This window comes from Tachypleus tridentatus, unplaced genomic scaffold (genome assembly GCF_004210375.1).
Source record: "Tachypleus tridentatus isolate NWPU-2018 unplaced genomic scaffold, ASM421037v1 Hic_cluster_2, whole genome shotgun sequence".
NCBI classification, from domain to species: Eukaryota; Metazoa; Arthropoda; class Merostomata; order Xiphosura; family Limulidae; genus Tachypleus; species Tachypleus tridentatus.
The window spans coordinates 31,650,566-31,677,404 of record NW_027467782.1 but is presented as its reverse complement, the minus strand read 5'-3'; the positions used below and the strand labels follow the sequence as shown (position 1 = coordinate 31,677,404).

Genomic DNA, 26,839 nt, shown 5'->3' with positions numbered 1-26,839 from the left:
ATTCATTGGATATGTTCTTTACAGAATTGCAGAAAGGCTGCTTTGTACCTTGTTTTGCATTTTACATGGAATCTAACCTTGTGAAAATGTTACAAGGCTTAGCACTGGTTCACAAACACCTTAATCACTGTAGTTCACTTGAAAAAGTAAGAATTCAAACAGTTGTTTCATTAAATATTGTAACATAGACCATGTTCTTCAGTAAGATCTTATAGTAGTGATTTTGTCTTTTTCTGGTTATAATATTTCAACTTTTGTTTATTCTTAACTGTTCGGTACAGAGTAACTAATGTTTGTGAGATTCAAGCAAAAATTGAAACAGCTTTTCAGTCTAAGAGCTCCATATATTGCTTTCAATGTATGGACTAATTTTGAAATATATTAAAAACTTAAAAAATGTGATTAGCAACTCAATAAGATAAGGTATTACAATGAAATGTTTCATTTTAAAAGCATCGTCCAACTGTATAATTTGTACGTGGTTATTCTTTCTTTGCATCTTTAGGTTTGTAATGGAGTTACTGGTATTTGACTTACTTCAGTTTACACCAGGAAGTAAAGAGAAATTGTGGAATATACTATGCAAGCAACTAGAATTAGGAGGAATTGATCTTAAATTGGTATGTATTTAGTTATAAATTGCTTTAATGTACTTAATTATAAGTTTATAATGAAATTAAGTACTGATATTTAAAAATTAGTTGTTGATTGTATGACCAGTCACTACACCACTGTGCCAGTAGATTGTGACAACCTTAACTGTGAATAATGAAAGTAATCAGGTACTTTGTTGCATTCTTATAATTAGTATGTGTATGTTTTTTTTTAAAAAAAGCCACATTGGGCTATCTGTCGAGTTTACCCATGGGAATCGAACCTCTGATTTTAGCATTGTAAGTCTGTAGATTTATTACTGTACCAGAGTGGAACTATAATTAGTACTGATGAGACTAAAGGTATCCATAATTACTTAATTAACCTCTTTGAGTTTGTCACACAAGATGAGGTACCTGTTCTTTGTTTGGGTTTATAAGCTTAAAACAAAGTTTGTGGGTGGATACTGTAATAAATAATACAAAAATACTAACTTTTACACAATTTATTTATAATATAACACATTATTACAGCATTAATTATTACCTCAACGAAAGTTTTGTATAAACTTTAAAAACTCAATATGTGTATACTTTAGATATGGTATACACTGTGTGATGGTCAGGGTGACCTTGTAGGAAGAAGTAGTGGCATTAGAGATGCTTACTGTTACCTACTTTCAACACCCCCCTCTGAATGTCCTATTACAATGTTTCATATGATTAATTAATTGACAACCATTGGGCACAGAAGTGGCTTGGAGGTCAAAATTCAAAGATCATGGTTCGAAGTAGGAAATGGGTATAACTGAAGAAAGGACATTTCACACCAGCATTATGTTGGCTATTGGAGCAGAAGCTTCAGGCAAGTTTATGTAGTATTGCAATTTTGGCAACCATATTATTTCTTTGAATTCTTCCATAGATAAAGCTAGTGCACTCTCTGAGATATATACACACTGTGTATGTGTTGTTCTATTGAAAGTTTAAGTGTTTTTTTTTGTGTATGGATGTGGCACCATATGTGAATGTAGATAATGTTAATTTACATCAAAGATGATAAATACTCAGTAATAGTAATAATGAAGGGGAAGGAATTGTGAACATTCATTAAGTGTCCCTTATTCCAAATTATCATCCCACAAAGTTTGGTTGAGGTTAGCCCCCTGCGAGCTAGGAGGTGTAAGATAAGACAAACATAGATTTTGTCCTTATACAGAGAGAAAATTTTATATTAGATCTGAGTCAATTTTGAATTCAGTTAATAGCATCTGACTGGCATATCTAGAATATGTAAGTGGCTTATTTAATTTTGAGCAAAATATATCCTGCACACGTTTTGAAGATGGGAATTAAAATGATCTTATTTTTAACCCTTTGGACTGGCTAGTTGATGTTGTGCTGTTGTTGTTTGTTGCCCTCTCCCACTAAAATGTGCAACCTAATTGGATAATATCTATGCTTGTACTTGAAAAATTATGTAAGTTTGTTTAGTATTTGTGTACTATTTTAGATTATGAATTTTTTTGAAATATAATTGTGAAATGATTTTTAATAGTTTTGTCACATCTGGTTTTCTTTTTCCCCTGTGTCTTAAATCATGTAAATGTATCCATTAGAGAGATTTTTTTTGTTAAAGTTTTATTTTGTCTGCATTGTTCCATTTATGACATAATCATTTTCTCATCTTCTCATACAGTTTTTCACACATGATTAAATTAGCCATTAAAATGTGAAAGAAAATAAGACAAATTAATTTGATATTATCATTGGTCATAATATTGTGTTTTATATATCAAATGAGCTATACCTAGTTTTAATTTTATCAGTTATTTGTACTTGTCCTTATTTATTGAAGCAGTTGTATAGTTTCTGAAATAGCATGAAATTGAAGAAAGTAAGAGCACTGACCACAAGATACACAACTTGTATTCTAAACCTGCACTGATACAAGCATTATATTACCAGCTATACAGTACTGTGCAAAATGTTAGTCAAACATTAGGTGTCAGGTTACTTTCACAGAACAATAGAAAGTTGGTCACACGTGAAACATCAGAAGTGTATTAATCTTCATATTCAGTACAAAAGAAACTTGGTGGAAGTGCTAGTTGTCCCATCTTTCATGCATGGTTGTAAAATATTTAATTAAAGTTTCTTTTAGGATATTGTTCTAAGTGTCTCTAATACACTCCCATAAAGTTTCTTTAAATGTAACTTTTGATTTATCTTATTTTGGATCTATCAAATCCCAGCTCCTATAGCTACAACCCTTATTGACTTATGGACCCATGAGTAAAACAGAAAGAGATACCTGCTTTTTTCTGCTGTCCCTTTGATTTAATAAATTGGGCCCAGTCTTCATATCAAAATAGGGACTTTGTGGTTACTCAGTGTACTGTCTCCAGTATTCGCATTCCTCCTGATTTCCTAATCCATCCCCACCCTCGTTTTGTGGGAAAAGGGAGTCTTTACCACTTGCCAGTTCGTAGTTGCTGGGGTAGTGGACCATGGAGGCTGCCTCCTGAATGTGCTCAATTCCATTCTGTTGAGTGTAGGGCAGTGGTTTCCTGAAGGTGTATAGGGCATATGTTCTTCACCAGTCATACACTATATCATGAGCAAATCCATTGCAATGCTGCTCACCTCCCTGGTTGAGATCTCTCATTTTACCATCAACTGGATGCCAATTCATAGAGACTGATTTTGGATTAGAGATGGACCAACTAACATAAGTTTATATACATTTGTTGGTAAGGATTCATTGTTCTACAATTGTCAAGTGCTCCAACTCTGTGTAATTGAGTCTTGTATGGGGTAGATGTAGTCTCTCCAGTGCTCCACTTCTGATAAATTCAAACTTGGAGGAGGATGGTGTGCAGAGTGGAACCTATCTGATTGGTATTTGAGTGAACCTCCACACTGACGCATCTCTTCCTACTGTTATTCAGGTGTTAGGTTCCTGAGTGGCTGGTGTTGGTTCTGGATTTGCACATGCACAACATTTTGACTGATGGCATGAAATTTCTTCTTTCTTTCTTCTGAAGTTGAGGTTTAGATGGTGTGGACTCTCTCTCTGCCATTGGTTGGATGATACATACCAGATGCTGCTTGGCTTTGGAATGAAGATGACCAGGCAGGTGTTGTCTGGTGGTGAATGAAAAGTTTTCATATAAAAAGCAGCATTCAATGCTTAGATCTGTTAGTTAAGAGTGCATGCTTGTTGCAAAAATATTCTTTGTGCAGGAAAATAACAAATTCTGATATTTGCCTGCACATAATGTTATGTATATAGTTTGTATGTAAGTATATTTAATTTTAAGAAATGTATATAATTCTGATATTTTACTACATTTAATGTTATAAAGGCAGAAGAAAAGCTAGACTTCTCTGTGATTCCAATTGTTTTGAAAAGTGTTGAAGGATGTGAAAGTTTACAAGTTCAAGTAATGTAAGTATGAAAGTTTAGAACTGATACAAAAATTTATTATAACTGTAAAATGTACACAATACCTTCTCTATGTTCTTGATTTTTGTTGAAATGTTTGAATAAGACATATTACACAAAAAAGCAAAAGGATAGTTAGAAATTGTAATATTTTAACTATAATAAGATATATCCACTTCTAAAATCATACATAGTTTATTTTAATCACTTTATGCACATGTAGATGGCACGTCACCACTAAATTTGAGTTACTGGAGTGGGACTATTTATTGTTTTTCTTGTATATGATATGTTTTACTTCTAAATTTTAACTGCTAGAGTAAGCCTTCCAATCTCTTTTGTGCTGGAAAGTTGAGTTTTTAGTCTGTTTAAATTTCATAATTTTTAGGTGCAAATACAGCTCAGTTACTAAGCTTAATGAATTATAGTGGAATTCTGTGGTTATCAGTATTGTAGTTTTTGAATCTTTTGGTTATTCCAATATATATTTAAAACCTTTACAAAAATTTTGTTTCATGTCCTCTATGTTTGAAATATCCTAAAGATTAGTAAGCTATAACAAGCATCATCCAGGTGCAAAGGTTGTAGCTGGAAAAGACAATTGCTTTCTTCATTTCCTGTTTTATGTTTTAAGAAAAATAAGTTTAAGAACATGTTTGAAAATGTTAATAAACTATGTAGATATATAATGTACAATAATTGCAATGTGGCTGTATTTTACAAAATATTAGGCCGCTAAAACACACAAAAATAGGTCACTTTGTAAAGATTTAAAATCAGTTTTATATTATTGGTTTGGGAAACATGAGTGCATGTGCACCACATCATTGTAATTTGTGTTAGCTTGGCATGGCTGAAAGGCAGTATAGTAAAAATAATAAAACTGTATAATTGTATAATGTAATGAGATTTAATCTATATAGTCTGAACATTTATGTTGTGGTGTTATAATCTGTAGTCATTCTTGAGTGAAAAAGGCATAATTTATGCTATATTTATTTCCTAATTTTATGTGGTGGTTATGAGATCATCAAACTGACTTGACCCATAGAGAGATTTGGTGAGGAAATAATATAAAATATAAAGTTTATTTTTCTTAAGAAATGTGTCATAAAACTATTTGGATGATATAAATATTTTGCATGTGAAATTTGAAAATTTTCTGATGCATAAAAATATATTTTTTATCTTAAAATGAAAATTACTTTGCACATTAAATAGGCAATGTGCTAAAATAACAAAGGGCATGATAAAACATTGCATAACAAACCTTAAAACTTAATAGAAATAAAACTAATATTTTGCATATGATAGCATTGTAATATTTACAAATTTTGTGAACATGCACTTACTAATTTAGAATTAACAGCATGAAAACTATAGCAACCACAAAATGGTAACAAAGTTGGTCCATGGACCTAGGCCCTTCCTGAAAGTGTTTGTACATCTGTCATTGCTCATATATACAGAGGTTGTATGCATTTCAGTGATGGGTTGTACTTGATAAGTTCATGCATGGTAATGGCTTGATCTGGTTTAAAATTATTATATGCCTGCTATTTAAGTACAGAGTGAACCATGATTCATCTTTAAAAAGGATATGACTCCACATGCTGTGCATTCATTGGATATGTTCTTTACAGAATTGCAGAAAGGCTGCTTTGTACCTTGTTTTGCATTTTACATGGAATCTAACCTTGTGAAAATGTTACAAGGCTTAATACTGGTTCACAAACACCTTAATCACTGTAGTTCACTTGAAAAAAGTAAGAATTCAAACAGTTGTTTCATTAAATATTGTAACATAGACCATGTTCTTCAGTAAGATCTTATAGTAGTGATTTTGTCTTTTTCTGGTTATAATATTTCAACTTTTGTTTATTCTTAACTGTTCGGTACAGAGTAACTAATGTTTGTGAGATTCAAGCAAAAATTGAAACAGCTTTTCAGTCTAAGAGCTCCATATATTGCTTTCAATGTATGGACTAATTTTGAAATATATTGAAAACTTAAAAATGTGATTAGCAACTCAATAAGATAAGGTATTACAATGAAATGTTTCATTTTAAAAGCATCGTCCAACTGTATAATTTGTACGTGGTTATTCTTTCTTTGCATCTTTAGGTTTGTAATGGAGTTACTGGTATTTGACTTACTTCAGTTTACACCAGGAAGTAAAGAGAAATTGTGGAATATACTATACAAGCAACTAGAATTAGGAGGAATTGATCTTAAATTGGTATGTATTTAGTTATAAATTGCTTTAATGTACTTAATTATAAGTTTATAATGAAATTAAGTACTGATATTTAAAAATTAGTTGTTGATTGTGTGACCAGTCACTACACCACTGTGCCAGTAGATTGTGACAACCTTAACTGTGAATAATGAAAGTAATCAGGTACTTTGTTGCATGCTTATAATTAGTATGTGTGTGTTTTTTTTTTATAAAAAAGCCACATTGGGCTATCTGTCGAGTTTACCCATGGGAATCGAACCTCTGATTTTAGCATTGTAAGTCTGTAGATTTATTACTGTACCAGAGTGGAACTATAATTAGTACTGATGAGACTAAAGGTATCCATAATTACTTAATTCACCTCTTTGAGTTTGTCACATCACACAAGATGAGGTACCTGTTCTTTGTTTGGGTTTATAAGCTTAAAACAAAGTTTGTGGGTGGATACTGTAATAAATAATACAAAAATCCTAACTTTTACACAATTTATTTAAAATATAACACATTATTACAGCATTAATTATTACCTCAATGAAAGTTTTGTATAAACTTTAAAAACTCAATATGTGTATACTTTAGATATGGTATACACTGTGTGATGGTCAGGGTGACCTTGTAGGAAGAAGTAGTGGCATTAGAGATGCTTACTGTTACCTACTTTCAACACCCCCCCCTCTGAATGTCCTATTACAATGTTTCATATGATTAATTAATTGACAACCATTGGGCACAGAAGTGGCTTGGAGGTCAAAATTCAAAGATCATGGTTCGAAGTAGGAAATGGGTATAACTGAAGAAAGGACATTTCACACCAGCATTATGTTGGCTATTGGAGCAGAAGCTTCAGGCAAGTTTATGTAGTATTGCAATTTTGGCAACCATATTATTTCTTTGAATTCTTCCATAGATAAAGCTAGTGCACTCTCTGAGATATATACACACTGTGTATGTGTTGTTCTATTGAAAGTTTAAGTTTTTTTTTTGTGTGTATGGATGTGGCACCATATGTGAATGTAGATAATGTTAATTTACATCAAAGATGATAAATACTCAGTAATAGTAATAATGAAGGGGAAGGAATTGTGAACATTCATTAAGTGTCCCTTATTCCAAATTATCATCCCACAAAGTTTGGTTGAGGTTAGCCCCCTGCGAGTTAGGAGGTGTAAGATAAGACAAACATAGATTTTGTCCTTATACAGAGAGAAAATTTTATATTAGATCTGAGTCAATTTTGAATTCAGTTAATAGCATCTGACTGGCATATCTAGAATATGTAAGTGGCTTATTTAATTTTGAGCAAAATATATCCTGCACACGTTTTGAAGATGGGAATTAAAATGATCTTATTTTTAACCCTTTGGACTGGCTAGTTGATGTTGTGCTGTTGTTGTTTGTTGCCCTCTCCCACTAAAATGTGTAACCTAATTGGATAATATCTATGCTTGTACTTGAAAAATTATGTAAGTTTGTTTAGTATTTGTGTACTATTTTAGATTATGAATTTTTTTGAAATATAATTGTGAAATGATTTTTAATAGTTTTGTCACATCTGGTTTTCTTTTTCCCTGTGTCTTAAATCATGTAAATGTATCCATTAGAGAGATTTTTTTTTGTTAAAGTTTTATTTTGTCTGCATTGTTCCATTTATGACATAATCATTTTCTCATCTTCTCATACAGTTTTTCACACATGATTAAATTAGCCATTAAAAATGAGAAAGAAAATAAGACAAATGAATTTGATATTATCATTGGTCATAATATTGTGTTTTATATATCAAATGAGCTATACCTAGTTTTAATTTTATCAGTTATTTGTACTTGTCCTTATTTATTGAAGCAGTTGTATAGCTTCTGAAATAGCATGAAATTGAAGAAAGTAAGAGCACTGACCACAAGATACACAACTTGTATTCTAAACCTGCACTGATACAAGCATTATATTACCAGCTATACAGTACTGTGCAAAAATGTTAGTCAAACATTAGGTGTCAGGTTACTTTCACAAAACAATAGAAAGTTGGTCACACGTGAAACATCAGAAGTGTATTAATCTTCATATTCAGTACAAAAGAAACTTGGTGGAAGTGCTAGTTGTCCCATCTTTCATGCATGGTTGTAAAATATTTAATTAAAGTTTCTTTTAGGATATTGTTCTAAGTGTCTCTAATACACTCCCATAAAGTTTCTTTAAATGTAACTTTTGATTTATCTTATTTTGGATCTATCAAATCCCAGCTCTGCATAGTTGGATTGAGATCAGGGCTCTAGAGGGGCCATTGCATCATTTGAATGATGCAGCTTCTTTCTTAGCTAAATAATTTTTGCACAGGTTGATGAGTGTTTTGGTAATAGAATACTTTACTACTAATACGAAAACTGCTAGGTATTGATAACCATGTATGTCCATCCTGAAGAACTGCCATTCTCCACCCAGAGGGTCAATGAATATATTATGTTTATGTTAATAATAAGTTTCATGTTATGTGCACCTCACATTGTAAAATGCTCTGTTGTTACTGATGGATTCCTCTATAATTTTCTAAGTAAGATAATGTAGTACATTTGTGTGTTGTTAACAATTACTTGGATTACCTACATAGAACTAAATGTTACTGTGCTATTATTACACTGTTCATGACTTAGTACAGTCAAAAACATTTCTTTAGTACCAATGTTCTGGTACATTAGTCTTGTTTTTGTTCTTTAGCTACAGTGGTGTTTACTGATGTTCTAGTACATTAGTCTTGTTTCTGTTCCTTAGGTACAGTGGCATTATTGATGTTCTGGTACATTAGTCTTGTTTCTGTTCCTTAGGTACAGTGGCATTATTGATGTTCTGGTACATTAGTCCTGTTTCTGTTCCTTAGGTACACCTGGCATTATTGATGTTTTGGTACATTAGTCCTGTTTCTGTTCCTTAGGTACAGTGGCATTATTGATGTTCTGGTACATTAGTCCTGTTTCTGTTTAGTTAGTATAGTGGTGTTATTGAGTTTCTGGTATAGTAGTCTTGTTTCTGTACCTTTATTACAGTGGTGTTATTGATGTTCTGGTACGGTCATCTTGTTTCTGTTCACTTAGTGCAGTGGTGTTCTGGTATAGTAATCTTGTTTCTGTCCTTTAGGTACAGTGATGTTATTGATATTCTGATATACTATTGTTTCTGTTCCTCTAGAGCAGGGGTGTTATTAATGTTCTGGTACAGCAGTCTTGTTTATGTTTTTTTAATACAGTGGTGTTATGGGTGTTCTAGTACAATAGTCTTGTTTCTGTTCCTTTAGTATAGTGGTGTTACTGATGTTCTGGTACAGTAGTCATGTTTTTGTTCCTTTAATATAGTAGTGTTATTGACGTTCTGGTACAGTAGTCATGTTTTTGTTCCATTATTACAGTAGTGTTATTGATATTCTGGTATAGTAGACTTGAATTTATTCCTTTATTATAGTGGTGTTTTTGTTTTGTTGGTGTAATGCTCTGGTTTGTATTCCTTTAGCACAGTAGTTTTGTTGATGTTATAGTACAATTGTCTTATCTCTTCCTTTAACCCCATCACACTGGGTGCTGAGCATGACACAATGTTTTAGTGTCTTACCTTGAATATTTTATTAAACAACTTCATGGTTATGGTATGCCAATTAGAATAGCATAAAACCTTTGTTAATAAACCATATTTTAATAACATATAAATAATCAGCTCTTAATTTTGCAAGGCACTATCATAAAAAATTCTGAATATTTCCTAGTGTGACACACATGACACATGCTCTCATGGCAGATTTTATCCACCACCCATGGAAGAAGTATGAAATTGAATGAAAACTACTTTCTCTAAAATCATCATTGCTCAGATAAACCACATTAAATATAGTCTTCAACATTTTTTTCTACTGAATAGAAAGTCAGACTCCTGCTGTCACATCCTCTCTTTCAAGTTGTGTTCATAGTTCTCTTTATGCTTAACTGTATGTTACCTATAACTAATAGACAGTTAAGGTTTTCATTCTATCAAATGATGTATTTCACAATATTTTCTTCTGTATAACCAACGTTCCATTGAGAAATGACTAGCTTGGATTAATTTGTAATGACTCTTGTCACAGATCTAGAAAGCTAGTAAATTTTTGAGTGATGTGTAAATTTTGCATGTTATAGTCTATGTTGTTTGTAGCATTATTTAATGAAATAAAAATTATAAATTGCGATAATATAAGTAGCATTAAAAGTTATGGTTAACTCTCTTCAACAATCAAGAGAAACAGTGTAGATTGTTCAAGTGTTTCATTTATTTATTTGTTTATGTTTATTTTTTGTGTATAATTATAAAAGCAACTAAAATGTAAAAAATAAGTAAGGATATTTTTTTAAGTTAAGATAAAGTAAAATCAACAATAAGTATAATTTTTTCACGAGACACTTGAGCTTATTGTACTAGTTGTAGTAGCTCATGGGTAATGTAATTCGATAGCGTAATGTGAGCTGGATGTTTCTTGACTTGATTTTACATCTTATAATGGCTTGACAGTAGTTTGTTGCAGTTTAAATGGTGATAAACCTTAATTATAAATAGATGTGTTACAAACTAAGAGCTACTTAGGATAAATGAGTGTAGTTTCTTCTTGCAATATGAAGTCATTCTAGAAAGAAGAAAGGGTAATTCAGGGTTTTTTAAATTTATTTTATTGTTTTTGGTGGTTTCAAGGTCAGTGAAGTTAATCAATCCTGTTTTGAGTTGGGTTAGAAAAATAACATATAAACTATCAAGATTTACTGAAAAAAATGTTTGAAATGTATTTATGGAGGTCTTAGGGTTATATACAAAGGAGGTATTTTTTAATTTTAACATTAAAATAACTTTTCACACAGATTATTCAAAACAAATTATCATATGGACAAATCTTTATTTTATTTAATTAAATATGATTCTTTGTATGTTAGAGACTTGTAATATCAACTGAAACATTGCCAGATTTTTGAAAATATACCACTTTGAAAGTTAGAAGTATTAAATCTAAACAGACTGTAAACAAGCACAAGGAGGTCACATGGTCAGTCATACAGATCAAGGCTGTGTTGAGAGAGTTAATACAGTGTTGTTATATATGTTCTTGTACAATGGATTTTTATCTGTTCCTTTATTGCAGTGATCTTTTAGTTATTTTATGTTATCATAACGTTTTGTTATTCTGGTGTTGTGTTGGGCTTGATGGTTCCCTGAATATATATATATATACAGTTGTGTTGTCAGTGTAGTAATATTTTTCTCTCTCTCTCTCTCTTTTTTTTTTTTTTTTTTTGTCAATATCCTGTATACTATTGCATCATGAACAGACAGTATACTAGCTTTATGATGTGCTCTTATTATAATGACTTTGTAGGCATTCTGTTACCTTAGATATCTTTTGGCTGTTGTTTCAGCATATTGATCTTGTTAATACATATTAGTACAGTGAACATATTAACCTGTACACTACAGTTATTCTAGTATATTGTTAATTATTGTATCCTTGTTTATGCATTGTCAGTACAATGATTTTTATGTTGCTATATTAGTACAGTGTTCATGTTGATGTTGTGTTACCACAGTTTTCTTCTGGGAATACTGATACTTCAGGGTACTTGTTGATGATTATTGAGGATGCTTGTTTTTTTACACTGAGGATGGTGGTTTTGTTGGTATCTTCTTAACACTATGGTATTTTCTATGTCCTCTTAGTATGATGTGCTCTATGTCACATCTATTTAGTACAGTTAAAGTTTTAATAGTACAATAATCTTTTTTGACATTCAGTTATTACAGTGGTTTTGTTGATGCCTGCTTTGTAGTAGTTTGTTTCATTTGAAATGGCTGACTGTATATGTAAAAATTAAAACTCCATATTTTTTACAAACACCAGTTTTAATAATCAAAGTATGCTATATTTTCTGCATAGGTTTTTTTTTTTCCATATAGGATCCACTTCTTGTCATAGGTAATGCTTTGCTTTAAGAATGACTCCCTCTTGTTCCTAACCAGTTTTCTGCTCTTCTATCAGTTCATGTGGTACCTCTTTGCCCAAATTTTTAACTTTCTGATTGCAGCCAGGTGATGAGAAACAGTTGCACTGGAAACTTCTCAGTCTACTGAAAGCCTGAACTGTCATGTGTGGGCAACTGTCATAATATGAACTGTCATGTGGGCACTTAATATGCTGTCATGTGTGGGCTAGCTTATGCAGTAGCACTTAATATGAACTGTCATGTGTGGGCTAGCTTATGCAGTAGCACTTAATATGAACTGTCATGTGTAGCTTATGCAGTAGCACTAAATATGTATGAACTGTCATGTGTGGGCTAGCTGCAGTAGCACTTAATATGAACTGTCATGTGTGGGCTAGCTTATGCAGTAGCACTTAATATGAACTGTCATGTGTGGGCTAGCTTATGCAGTAGCACTTAATATGAACTGTCATGTGTGGGTTAGCTTATGCAGTAGCACTTAATATGAACTGTCATGTGTGGGCTAGCTTATGCAGTAACTATTACTGTTTCTTCATTCACAACAGATTGAAGCCTTCCTCAGTGTTTATTCTCGAGGTTCCTATTACCAGAACGAATAGTAGTTTGAGAAGTATTCCCTTGTTCCAGTGCCAAATCAGTCAGAAAAGCCTTTCTCAAACATCTTGTATCAATATTCTTTGACATTGAGAAGGCTTATAATACAACATGGAGATATGGCATTTTGTGAGACAGCATAGATATGGGTTACGTGGCCATTTGCCCACATTTATTAAAAATTTGTTAATGGTCAGGCAATTCCAAGTTCATGTGGGTTCAACACTTTACCATTTTTTTCTGTAGAAACTTGGAGTCTCTTGGGGCTGTGTTCTGAATGTCACACTTTTCAGTATAAAAATTAATGCCATCACTGAACAACTCCCTCTCACTGTTGCAAACACGCTCTATATCGACGACTTTCACATCTCATGCCAGTCATTGAACATGAGGTATATTGAGCGGCAGCTACAAACTGCTCTCAATTGTTTACTGAAGTGGATCACAGCAAAGGGCTTTACCTTCTCTCTCACTAAAACAGTTTGCATGCAATTCTGTCACCAATGGGGTATTCGTCCTGATCCTGAACTCCATAGCGGTGAAGTTGTGCTGCCTGAGGTCTTTGAGACTAAGTTCTTGGGGCTTATCTTTGACCGTAAGCTGACCTTTATACCACAAATCAAGCAGCTACAGGTCAAATGTACAAGAGCACTGAACATCCTCCTTGTCCTCTCTTCCATCACTTGTGGAGTGGATCGATGTTCTATGCTAAAGATATATCGTGCTCTTATTTGACCGACACTGGACTATGGTTTGCTTGTTTTGAATTTCGTGCAAAGCTACTCGAGGGCTACCTGTGCTAGCTGTCCCTAATTTAGCAGTGTAAGACTAGAGGGAAGGCAGCTAGTCATCACCATCCACTGCCAACTCATGGGCTCCTCTTTTACCCACAAATAGTGTGATTGAATGTCACATTATAATGCCCCCATGGCTGAAAGGGTGAGCATGTTTGATGTGATGGGAATTCGAATCTTAACACACTTGGACATGCTTGGCCACCTCGACTATGAATCACTGGTCTATGGCTCTGCCAGACCATCGGCCTTAAAGATGCTGGACACTATTCATCATTAAGGACTTCAGCTCTGCACTGGGGTTTCTGTACTTCCCCAGTTCAGAGCTTATACATAGTCTCATGAACCTTTTTGCACCTCTGCCATTTACAACTGTCTTTACTATATGCTTTGAAACTTTGTTCCTAACCAAAGCATCCCATCTAGGGTTGTGTTTTCTTTCCTCGTTGGCTCATGCTTTTTCAGACCAGACGGTATGCCATTGCTCCTTTTAGCCTTCATATCCAGTCATAGTTGGATGAATTGGGTCTGTCCTTGGATAACATTGCTGTATCCACTGGTCAGCCCATCCCACCATGGTTTATTACCATCCCCAATTGTGAATTATCTTAAAGCTATCTGAGAAAAGTAGACACTCCTGATTGGAAATACTGTTTGTTATTTGCTGAACATCTTTTGAACCATCTTTCCATTCCTGTTTATACAGATGGTTCAAAATCAGGTGACTGTGTGGACTCTACCATGGTTGCACGTAGAATCCCTCTACAGCTTCTGTGTTTACTACTGAACTGTATGCCATTTCTCTTGCCCTGGATCACATAGAAGCTAAGCAGTACTCAAACTGCATGATTTATACTGACTCGCTTAGTTCTCTGCTGGCCCTAGAATCGCTTCACATTGGTTCACACCCTGTTGTCACCAATATTCACAACTGACTGGCCCATTTCTCTTTATCATCTACTTCTATTCAGTTTTTCTGGATACTGGGCCATATTGGTATTCATGGGAGCTAGCTTGCCGACACTGCAGCTAAGTCTATCTGCTCTGGCACTATCACCGCTGTGCCTGTCTGATACATGGACTATGGTCCTGTATTCAAGGCTTGGCTCTGTGCCATCTCGCAGTCAATTTGGAGTGAGCAATGCAAAAACATGCTTTTCCAAATACAACCCTGTATTAGACTTTGGCTGTCCTTGTTACCGTAAGGATCGGAAGGAGGAAGTTGTTCTAACTAGACTATGCATTGGTCACAGTTTTTTAACTCATTGTTTTCATTTATCTGGAACTGATACACCATTATGTTGTCTGTGTGATACTCAGGTCACTGTATACCACATTTTACTTTCTTGCCATCGTTATGACTATCAACGATGGTGCCATTTTCACCATATTCTGTCCTAAGGTTTGTCCATAATGACATTGTCCACCTTGGAAATGTTTTTAGTTTTTTTAAAGGCCATCAGTCTTTCTAATGCCATTTAAGTTTTTTTAGACCTTCTTTGATGAGAATCCCTTTGGAGAATCACAGTCTATCTAGTTTGATTTGAAATTAGAAAATGACTGTAAAGTCAAGTAACTCAAATAGGACTGGAAAGGTCTACTTAGGTGACTAACGCTGCTGTTTGAACTACCTGTTAGTCATCCTGGCAAGTTACTATTAAAATTTTGCTACACTTCCTTTAAAACTTTAATTACTTTACTTTTTGAAAATAGCTATAACATCAAATAACTTGGAACCAAGACTGGAAAGGCCAGCTACAGGTGACTGATGATGGTTTTCGTACTTATCTCTTTTAATCTTCCTAGCGAGTTATGATAATTACAGTTATGCTGCAGAAAGTCCTCTACAACTTGTATTACTGTAGTTTTGTTTTAATGCTTTAGACTAGATGTAAACATTGGTTTATGGTTTTTTTACTTTGTTTTTTTTTTACCTTAATTTTCTTTTATTTTACTTTAATTTTATCTTTTTACTGGATGTTTAGCACAGATAGCCCAGCTGCTTTGTGCCATAAAACACCAAATCAACCAACCAACCAACTAAGGAAGATAATTACTACCTTCAGTGTAACCTAGAAAAATAATTTTTTTTCTTTACCTCCCACATTTGAGATTGTTTATAAGTAGAACTGGTTTATTTTTCTTTATTCAGAATAGTATGTAGTTATTCATTCAAACAAGTCAGAAACCTTCCAAGAACTTCTGTTATAATTTGTTTCCAATGTGTTCATGAAGAAAACATTTGTTTTTAAAGTAGCTATATGTCTTAAGCTAGTTGCATAATTGTTAAACTGATCAAACGTAGGAACAAAACAAAGTAAAATTAGTTCTAAGTATTCTGAAAGTGTTTGATACCAAACCATAAAGAAATTCAGAATTAAATTTGAATTTTGAAAGTGTGTTTCGGGCTAACACACAGGTTTTATTTTGGTCTTTTTTCAGGCAATAAAATGTTTACATTTACAGAAAGTAAACTAAAATAATTTTTTATTTTATAACTTTTTTTTGCTTGTCTACTAGCTAGTTGTAGGTTTCAAATAAATTAACTATTGCAAACTTTAGATCTGAGAGTTTATATATAAAGGAAAAGAGTATGACAAAAAAGAAAAATAAACTTTACAGATTCTTTATTTTGAATTATTTTTATAAGATATTGGCACAATGGCTTATGAAAAGAAAATACTTTATCACTAGTACAGTTTTTAAAGTTAAGGTTTATCATTTACATTTCATTTCACTTAACCATTTCTGTGAGTCTTTAAATGTATGTGAACTAGTTGATTCTTTCAGATTTTAGATAGGTATGGTTTGTATCAACTTACAACTGAAAAACTTGGAGTTGCAATTGTTGACACATTTACTTACCTGATGAGCTACCTTAAAAGTAGAAACTTTTCTGTTCCCAAGAAGTTGATTGAATCTCTGAGTGAAGTTCTATTAAATCATTGTGGAAAAATGGTGAACTCACAGGTAAGATAAACTGTAGAGTTGAAAGGGTTTTTAAAATATGAAACTTGTATGTATGTATTGGATAAAGGTGTTTTGTAGAACTGTAGTGTATTTTTGCATTATAAATTAGACTAGCTAACAAAGTTTTATATGTCTATTACACTTTGAGAAAATGAATAGATAAGTATGTGTATACTCATATCATGTTTTTGTTATTTACATTCATATTTTATACTGCTGCACATTATTCTTTTATCTGGAGCTTTTGTAAAATCTTTCATAATGGACCATTAGTTTGGTGCAGCCAAGTGATTAATGTGCTCAAACTGTGAATCTAAGATTTTATTATCTGTGTTTCATTACTGCAAATGTGTGTTCTGTGGGGCTTGTGGGTGCAATAAGTGTAACTATCAAATCTCACTGGCTGTTCCTTAGCTACCTTCCTTTTAGTCTTATACTTCAGAATTGGAGACAGCTATGCGTGTAAAGCCCTTGGATAGTTTTCCACAAAATTCATAAACAAATCAAAAATGAAAGACCAGCATTTTAAAAGTCTTTGGTTAACTAATCTTCTCACCCAAGGTATCGTTTAGTGTCTTACATTTAAACTTTTATTAAACTATTTTTTCTTTTATGTTATATTATTTAGAAAAGCTTAAAATTTTAGCTAATGATTCATATCTTTATAAGTTTTTAATTCTACGAGGTCATATTTTAAAAAAACTTCCTGAATTTCTCTTAGTATAACACATGACATATTTACTTTAGGTATCTTGTCTTCCCTATTTAATTCACCACCCTTTCAAAAAGTACAAAATTAAACTTAAATTACTCAGAATAAAATTGTCATTGCTCAGACAAACCATAATTTTTATAGCCTTCAATTTTGTTTGGCTACAAAGCTATAAATAAAAAATCAGACCCCATTCCTGCCACATCAAGCTGTCATATCCTTTCTTTCAGGTTTTGGTGATTATTCTCTCTTAGATTTATTTATATATTATTTATAACCAACAGAAAGTCAAGGTTTTGATCTATCAAATGATGTATTGTATAATGTTGTATTCTGAAAAAATAAACATTAGTTTTACTCAGAGAACAACCTTCTTTCTCATGGGAAATTTAATGGCTAGCTTGGACAGATTTGCAACAGCTTTTGTTGCATAGGTAGAAAGGTAGAAAAATTGAGTGTTAGGAGAAATTATCTGCTTTTTACATATTATCAGTATATGTTCTTTGGTCCGTTATTTAATTAAATGAAAATTATTTAATGCATTACTACCATTAGTGTAAAAACAGTAGTATATAGTGTTCTCAACAATCTACAAGTACAATATTTCATATTTGTCTTGTTTCTTCTTTATTTATTATTATTAAAACTAATCAAAATGTAAAAATGTGGATCTCTTTTAGATTAGTTAAGAATAGATTATGTAAAGAAAATAATAATAATATAATAAAATGTTTCACAAGCCACACGTGCAAGTATCTTGTAGTTAATGTGATTCATTACTGTAACGTGAGCTGTATGTGCCTTGAGTGACACAGATAATAGTTAGACAGGATTCAAAGAGCATATAAAAAAATAAATTTTAATTACAAATAGATGTACACTGTTAGGACCTTAAAACTACTTAGGGTAAATGAATGTAGTTTTGTGTTACAATTTAGAGTCATTCGAAAATCAGAAAAGGTTAGTTTAGATTGATTTTGTTTTGGTGGTTATGAGGTTGGTTAATATAAACATGGACAAATCTTTATTTTATTTTACTAAAACTACTTCACAAAAAAAATATTATTTATGATGTTAACTGAAAGTGTGCAAAATTTTGTAAATATGTACACTATTGAAAATTGGAAGTATTTAAAACTATAAAGACCTTGAATGGGTACAAAGAGGTCATGTGGTTGTTCCAATTGACTGAGCTTAATTGTGTGCATATGTACTGTGGTTTAAAGATAAGGTTACATTAATATCAAATTTTTTTTTGTTACTTGGGTTTCTTCATTTCAAATATTGCACAGTGTTCTTTCTAAAAAATATAATTTAAGTTTCTGTGATTTATTTTTCTTTCAATTTACATATTCTTAATTATTATTGTAATTAAATATGTGTGTGTTTATATATAGTGTGTCAAGACTGCATTATTATATATACAAAGAGAAGAGCTCAAGCAGTTGTCTGCCCATAATCCCACAATTCAAGAAAACCTGTTCAACATCAAGCATCTACAAGTAGGTTATCCACCAAAAGAAAGAGAGCTAGCGATGACATTAAAGGAGAAGAACCTTTGAAGTGAGTTGTGATTTTCTATATTTGTTATACACACTACATGGCCAAAAGTATGCGGACATCCTTCTAATTAGTGGGTTTGGCTATTTCAGCCACACCCGTTGCTAACAGATGCATAAAGTCAAGCATGCAGCCATGCAATCTCCATAGACAAACATTGGCAGTAGAATGGGTTGTATTGAAGAGCTCAGTGTCTTTCAACATGGCACTGTCATAGGATATTACTTTTTGAACAAGTGAGTTTGTCAAATTTCTGCCCTGCTAGAGCTGCCCCGGTCAACTGTAAGTGCTCTTATTGTGAAGCGAAAACGTCTAGAAGAAAAAAACACTGTAGTCATGAAGAGGTAGGCCATAGAAGTTCACAGAATGGGACCACCAAGTGGTGAAGCGCATAATGCATAAACATCTACTGAGTTCCAAACTGCCTGTGTAAGGAATGCAAGCACAAGAACTGTTCATTGGGAACTTCATGAAATGGGTTTCCATGGTCGAGCAGCCACATGCAAGCGTAAGGTCACCATGAGCAATGCCAAGCATTGGCTGGAGTGGTGTAAAGTTACCACCATTGGATTCTGGATCAGTAGAAACACGTTTTCTGGAGTAATGAATCTTGCTTCACTATCTGGCAGTCTGATGAACGAATCTGGGTTTGGCAGATGCCAGGAAAACAATGCCCGCCTGAATGCATAGTGTTAATTATAAAGTTTTGTGGAGGAGAAATAATGGTCTGGGGCTGTTTTTCATGGTTTAAACTAGGCTCTTTAGTTCCAGTGAAAGGAAGTCTTAATGCTACAGCATACAATGACATTCTAGAGTTGTGTGTTTCCAAAATTTTTGCAACAGTTTGGGGGAAGGCCCCTTTTTTCCAACATTACAATGCCCCCATGCTCAAAGCAAGGTCCATAAAGACATGGTTTGCTGAGGTCGATGTTGAAGAAATTGACTGGCTTGCACAGAGCCATGACATCAACCCTGCTGAACAACTTTGGGATGAATTGGAATGCTGACTGCAAGCCAGGCCTTCTTGCCCAACCTTGCTAATGCTCTTGTGACTGAATAGGAGTGAATTCCCACATCCATCTTTCAAAATCTAGGGAAAACCCTTCCTGTGGAGACTGCTATAGCAGCAAAGGCAGTATCAACTCCATATTAATGCCCATGTTTTTGGAATGAAATGTTCAACAAGCACATATGGGTATTCACCTACTTTTGGCCATGTGGTGTATCTTTATTATTCAATTGTGATTGTTAAAATCTTGATAGTGTATTTCCCTATGTAAATTTAAACATTTCTATTACAATGCTTTATTGTCTTACTTTTAAGTATAAAAATGAAAAAAATACACAAAATATATGAAAGAAATTTCTGTTGTGATGTTTGCTCTTTATTTCTTTCTGGCATTGAAATAATGAATATTAATATAAATACAGAAATATATCAAATTTTGTAAGTTTTATTGAATGTTTATTGTGAATTATTAAAATTTATAACATGATTTTACCTATGATAACAGTGTTTATGCCAAAAATTCTTTTTTACACATTCTATCATTTTCAAATTAGTGGAGAAAAATGAAAATTATGAAATTTTAAACACAGATACTATCAAATGTTTGCTTAGTATTCAGACTTGGATTTGGGTAAGAATAAAAACAAACTGAAAATTGCCTTAGTTTTGATGTACCAGAGTTGTTTCATGATTATTCTTCCAATACCAAACATTACTTCCTCTCACATCAATAAATAGTTTGGTGCTTTTATCTATATGTAAAAAAAAAGCATGCCTAACAGTTAAATGGTAAAGTGTGTCTTGCATGCAGATTATCATGTGACAACCTTCCCACCAATAGTAGTGCAACACACATGCTCCTGATATGTGCAACTCCCTCTGTTCTCTTTCACTGAATTATTTCTTCTTGGTTGGTTGTTCTTGTGTTGTGACTTTTAATTTGTTCTCGTTTCATGTGTTTATTGTTGTTTTTCTCATATTTGTATCAATTTCTCTCAACAGGTTTACTCTTTATTATACAGTAGTGATATTTGTAACTTGTTGAATTATTTTGAAGTGGAATTATTCTATATTTCTATTTAGTTATGGACTTGTTACTTTGTTACAAAAAGTATTTCTTTCTGTCAGTATGGTTGTAATGTGTTCATTTTGAATTATGAATTACACATTCTAAGTTACCATTTCAGAAGTTATATTTTCTATTAGCACATTTATACAGGTTTCTAGTGGTGGTATTCTACTGCAAAATAATCAGCTTTTTTTCATTGTTATATTGATTCTCCAGAGTGCTGACATTTGTTGTGCCTTGACTTGAGTTTGGTGGTCTGCACATTTTTAAATACAGTCTGCCAACTTTGGGCAGATTAAACATCTATAGTTATGAGTTTATAACATTTTTATTGCTAGTATCATTATCTGTTGTTATTTGGGCTCCATAACATAAGTTTTGGTAGATTGGTACTGAGAGTTTAGTTTAGGTTTAGGCTTAGTTGTATCCTGCATTCTATACCATTCAATTAGGCTTATCATTGGTTTTTGTTATTTTAGGATTACGTGTAATTTATCTTACTGGTATATCAATTATTGGGTTAACAATATTGTTTTTTTTTCATATATCGTGTCTCATACATATCTTAATGTTTATATATAATTACTTACTTTTAAAAAATAACTTCTGTTTAATTTTCATTATTATTTGTCTCGTATACTTTTCCCTATTAACTTGGTTTATGTGGAACCCTGTAGCCAGGGTCCACACAGACTTCTAGTATTCTACATGCTTATTGTCAGGTTAGTATTTTTAAATTAGAGTTTAGTGATATATTTCATCTTCACTGTTCAATTTGGCTTAAAAGAGTCTGTTATTTTTTAATTACCTATATTTCTACCTCAGGGGTAAATTAATAATTAAATTAAATATTTTATTTGCTTTAATGCATAACATCTGATACATATGTTTATTTCACCACACAATTTCTCAACATTTACAATTTATCAGTTATTTCATTTTTGTTGTTCTTTATAATTTATATGTTTTACTATTACTTTTGTTTGTGAGGAGCTCTGAGGGTCAGGGTACATCCTACTTTCTCCAGATATTGTTTGCCTTCCTCCTACTATAGCAAAACCCATTGAGATGAATGTTAATTTTCTTCCACCTGATCATGGCTTGCCTTTCTAGACCTTGACTGCTGAATATGTGAGACTTACCTCAGTTTTTTTATTTTTTATAGACATGTTTTTGCAGTATAATATTTCCTTCCTTTTCTAGATATTGTTTCACAATGAGCATTTTTGTCTCTCTTTTGGAAGTGAGTACTTGCAAGCCTTGTCCAACCGTGGCATTTGTTCTTTTGCCTTAGTTTACCATCAGGCAAATTTTCTTCTTGATTCTATATCCTTGAGATCTCTGTTGCCAGTGTTGGGAAAACCCTCTCTTAATCCTACCCATTTTATCCCCTACCTAGATTTTAACTTTGTCTTATTTTTCGATTCTCCTACGGATAATGTTTAACTTACACTTTTTCTTAAACATTCCACTCATATTTAGGGATTTTCATCAGATACTGCCTTGTCCTTCCTTTCTAACCAGTGAACTGTGTAATGAAATTAGTTACTTACTTATATTATATAAGATATAATATACTTACTTATATAAGATATTGTTTCCAATAATGGAAAGTGGTGAATTGGGCCATTATGCATGATTCAGTACATAAACCATATCTGAACGATTATAAAAGATATGATGTTTTGATTTTGTAATATATATATCAGTAATTTGAGTCCCTAATTCATACAAAACTATAGATTTAGTATTTTGATACAATAAACATCAATTTGAACTAGATTCTTAACTCAGTTCAGATGGGTCATGCATCAAAGGCCATATCATTGCTTTTATTGATTTGAGAGATTTCACCCCTTCAACATAGTCATTAAAGTACACCTACTCAGAACCCTTTCCAACAGTTCAATGCCTGTTTAAATAAAAAAGAATAAAGGTTCTAAGACTGAACCCTGAGGTACCCCATTTGTGAAATTAGTACATTTTGGATGAACTTGGTAACAACCTTCTTTTTCTCTTCCGTCCAGCCATTCGTCTATCCAGTTTGCTAACTTATTCCCCACACATACAGAGAGAACTTTTTTACAAGCCTTTTATATATTACCTTGTCAAATGTATTCTGAAAATCCAGGTATATCAAATCTACACTTACCCTTATTTACATTGGCAGTAACCTTTTCAAGGAATGTCAAAGATTCGTAATGCAAGATTTTTCCTTCAGTAAAACCATGTTGACCGTCTCATCAATTTGTCAGCTTTTCAGAATGACTTTGCAAAGCATCTTTTAATACAGTATATGACTAATAGGTCCATAATTACTGGGACAGTTTTTCTCACCTCCTTTGAAATTAGCAGTTACATTAGCTAATTTCCAGTCCTCTGGTACCTACTCACTGTTCAGGGACTGATAAAAAATTGCAGCAAGTGGCTTGCACAGCTAATTTTGTAACCTCCATCTTTTGAAGAATACTATCTGGTGCAGGATATTTATCATTCTTGAAACTTCTCAGTTTTTTCTTAACTATCTCGTAAATTAATGCAGTAATGTTGTTTCATCTTGTTTTCATCTACCAACTCTTCAATATGTGGAATACTGCTTAAATCTTGTTAAGTAAAAACTAAAGACAAAGCAAAATTTAAAAAACCTAGCATTTCATAATTATCAATGGTGAGCCTTTCTTTATCACCTCTTCCTAACACTTGCTTACCATTATCTTATTTAAAGAAATTCATACTGCTAATTTTACATTTTAGCCAACCTTTTCTCACACAATTCCTTTTGATGTTCCTGCTTCTTTAACTTCATCTTCTGTAATCTTCTAAATCTCTTGTTGCACCAGTCAGTTTAAATTTCTTAAACTTATGGTGCTTTTATTTAATTTTACCTCTTATACTCTTTGTGAGCCAACCTGGTTTTTTTTACTTGCAATTACTCTTTTCGATCTATAAAGTATATGTTTATCTTGAATATTGAAATATTTGTCTTTAAACATTTTTCACATCTAATTAGTGTCTTTAAATAAATCTTTCACAAAAGATAATTTTTGTTTCACCCTTCAGAATTTGCCTTAGGTATCTATTATTGTTTAGTTCAGACAGGTTTCCAATTTATTATGTTGTGTATATTAATGTATCAAATAACAAGATATTTTTATTTGAATTCAGAAGTTAATTAAATGTGAATATGTATTAGATTTATGGTATTTGCCTGGAAGATTAATACTCACAACTTTCATTTTTAACACAAATATGTTTTAGTATACAAACAATAACAAGAAAAGTACAGTTTATAATAATGGGTATTATTAATAGTTTATTACAAAGGATTGTTTATCTACAAAAGTTTTAGAACTTACAGATAATACTAATTCTTATAATTGGTCTAGAACTGAATATTTTATTGATAATCTAGGTCCACGACAAGCATATTAATTCTGAGTTGATAGTGTCACATATCACTTAAGCTAGCTAGCTTGATTGGTCTTATATGAATTACAAAATACTAACACCTGAAATTAATTCACTGAAGTTCAATGGTTTATAATGGTTGAAATCTATAAACATTACTGGTTCTGCAGTTTTCTGATTAATAGGTGTTAATCACAGTTATATCTTTCGAGTGCTATGTCATATGGGCTGTAGCTGTCCAATAATAATAATATTTGTCTCTCAGCATGTCTACTTTGATATACCATTCACTCAAGACTCCTAGAATATTCACCAAAGTTCACTTGGCAACAATAGAGTCAGTTACTAGTATGACATACATAACTAGTACATTGTTGATTCTTATGCTCAGGCACCTTCTACAAATTTCGAGAATAGGTGGGATATGCACAATGCATTGTCAAGAATATATATCCTGTGAAAAAAACAAAACACATACACACACAAAAGCTATGCAGAAACATATGTAGGCACTGAAATAAATGTACAACAGTAAATCTGTTACACCTCTCTTTAGAGAATTAAGATTGGCATTAGACAATTTTTAATTAAGATGTTACATATACATACACTCACACACATGCACACTGATAACAATTTATTAAATACAATGCATTGTTAAAAAATTATATAACTTCAAAAATTATAAAAATATATATATATATAAAACAATTAATACAAATAACCTTATGATAATAAAACTACATAGCATGTGAAAGTGCTTGAGCACAAATGTTATCTTTTGTAATAACACAATCAGTTATTACACAGACAGGTGTGAAAAGTTTTACAAAACCAGGAAACATCTTGCCTAATTTTTGGCCAAAATAAATGTTTCATAATTTTTATCACATGCATTGTTGACTTCTAAACAACCTTCCATGGGGAGTTTATGGGCTACATTCACTATGTCAAAATGATACACTTTTGGAACAGCAATTTGATAAATTACAGCCCAGTCCTCTAACACTGGTACATTTGGTGTTCTCCATTTTCTCATTAGCACACCATTTTTGAAAAAGTAATATGAAACTTTTTCCAGTTCATTTTTTTGGGAGTGCATATTTAAAGAGTGATAAAGTCTGCAGATTCTTTTCTTGCTCATTGATCAATGTATTTCTAGCACATGGAACTTCACCAGGTGAACTAGAACCATTATGTCCATTATTGACACTCACCAATGAATTATCAGTAGGACAGTTATTTGGAAGATCCCTGTCAGGCCAAAAAAACATCTGAGATGAATCTATAAAATCGTCCTCTAAACATTAATTCACTGAAGTTGAATCATTTGTAATGGTCTAAATCTATAAACATTACTGGTTCAATGCTGTAGTTTTCCAATTAATAGGCAATTATCACAGTTATAGCTCCTGAGGCCTATAGCACACTGACTGTAGTTGTCCAATAATAATAATATTTGTTTCTCTGCACATTGGTTTTTATACACCAATTACAGGAGACTCTAGAAAATACACCAAAGTTCATTTGGCAACAATGCTGTCAGTCACTAGTAATACATATACACCTGGTACATTGTCAGTTATTACACTGAAGAACATTTTACCAATTTTAAGAACAGATGGGACTTGCACAATACACAGTCAAGAATATATGTTTTGTGCAAAAACAAAAGTTATAGAGAAACAAGCATAGGTACTAAAATAAATGTATAACAGTAAATCTGTTGTACTTTTCTTAAATTGATAATTAAAATATCTTTATTCCTTATCTCCATATGCAGCAAAACATTGAACCCAATAAAGCACCCAGATGTTCCTCAGTTTTCACCCTTTGATCATTTCCATATTTTATGTTAATAAATCTAAAATAGCATTATTTCTAGTAGGTTTCTTGACTAATTGGTGAAAAATTCATCTTTTCATGGGAGATTTTGAATGATAAGGTAAGACTTTAGAGAGCTGGAGATTTCATATTTTATTAGATTCAAATACAGCTTAGTTACTAAACTAAATTACAGTGGAATTTTATTGTATCAGTATAGTAGTTTGATGTTATCTTAAAATGTATATTAAAAACCTGAGAAAAGTTACTTTGTTTCACATCCTCCACATGCAAAATTTGATAAGGCTTAGCAACCTATGATTAACAGCAAATGAGTACAAAGTACAAAACTAGAAAAGATACTTGTTTGGTGTATTTCATTATTTACTGTTCTATGTTTTAAGAAAAATTAGTTTATGAACTTGTTTCTAAGTAGTAATAATACACTCAAATGTGACTGTATTTTATGAAATACTAGTCCACTAAAAACATGGCCAAGCAAGTCACTTTGTAAAGGTCAGTATAATAAAAATAATAAATATATACAAGTGTACAATGTTATTAGATTTAAGCTATCTAGACTAAACATTTGGAGTTTTGAGTTATAATTTGTAGTC

At 32.3% G+C, this 26,839-nt stretch overlaps 2 protein-coding genes across 8 annotated transcripts in view; both read left to right on the top strand.

Moving 5' to 3' along the window:
- LOC143242389 (uncharacterized) overlaps positions 1 to 16,484 on the top strand; it is a 62,731-nt gene extending 46,247 nt beyond the window's left edge. For 5 of the 7 annotated variants that reach the window (XM_076485750.1, XM_076485752.1, XM_076485746.1 and 2 more), the window contains one exon: positions 506 to 560. Coding sequence is in view for 2 of the 7 variants with exons in the window: in XM_076485752.1 (XP_076341867.1) it covers positions 506 to 513 (8 nt within the window). In the remaining 5 variants the exon portion in view is untranslated. Of the gene's footprint in view, positions 1 to 505; positions 561 to 3,961; positions 4,045 to 6,165; positions 6,281 to 16,460 lie in introns of those variants that run through there. The other 2 variants (XM_076485751.1, XM_076485747.1) reach the window with 2 other exon arrangements.
- A 2,346-nt stretch (positions 16,485 to 18,830) lies between these two features.
- LOC143242388 (serine/threonine-protein kinase ATR-like) overlaps positions 18,831 to 26,839 on the top strand; it is a 48,919-nt gene continuing 40,910 nt past the window's right edge. Inside the window, exon 1 of the mRNA XM_076485744.1 lies at positions 18,831 to 18,915. The gene's annotated coding sequence lies outside the window, so the exon portion shown is untranslated. The remainder of the gene's footprint in view (positions 18,916 to 26,839) is intronic.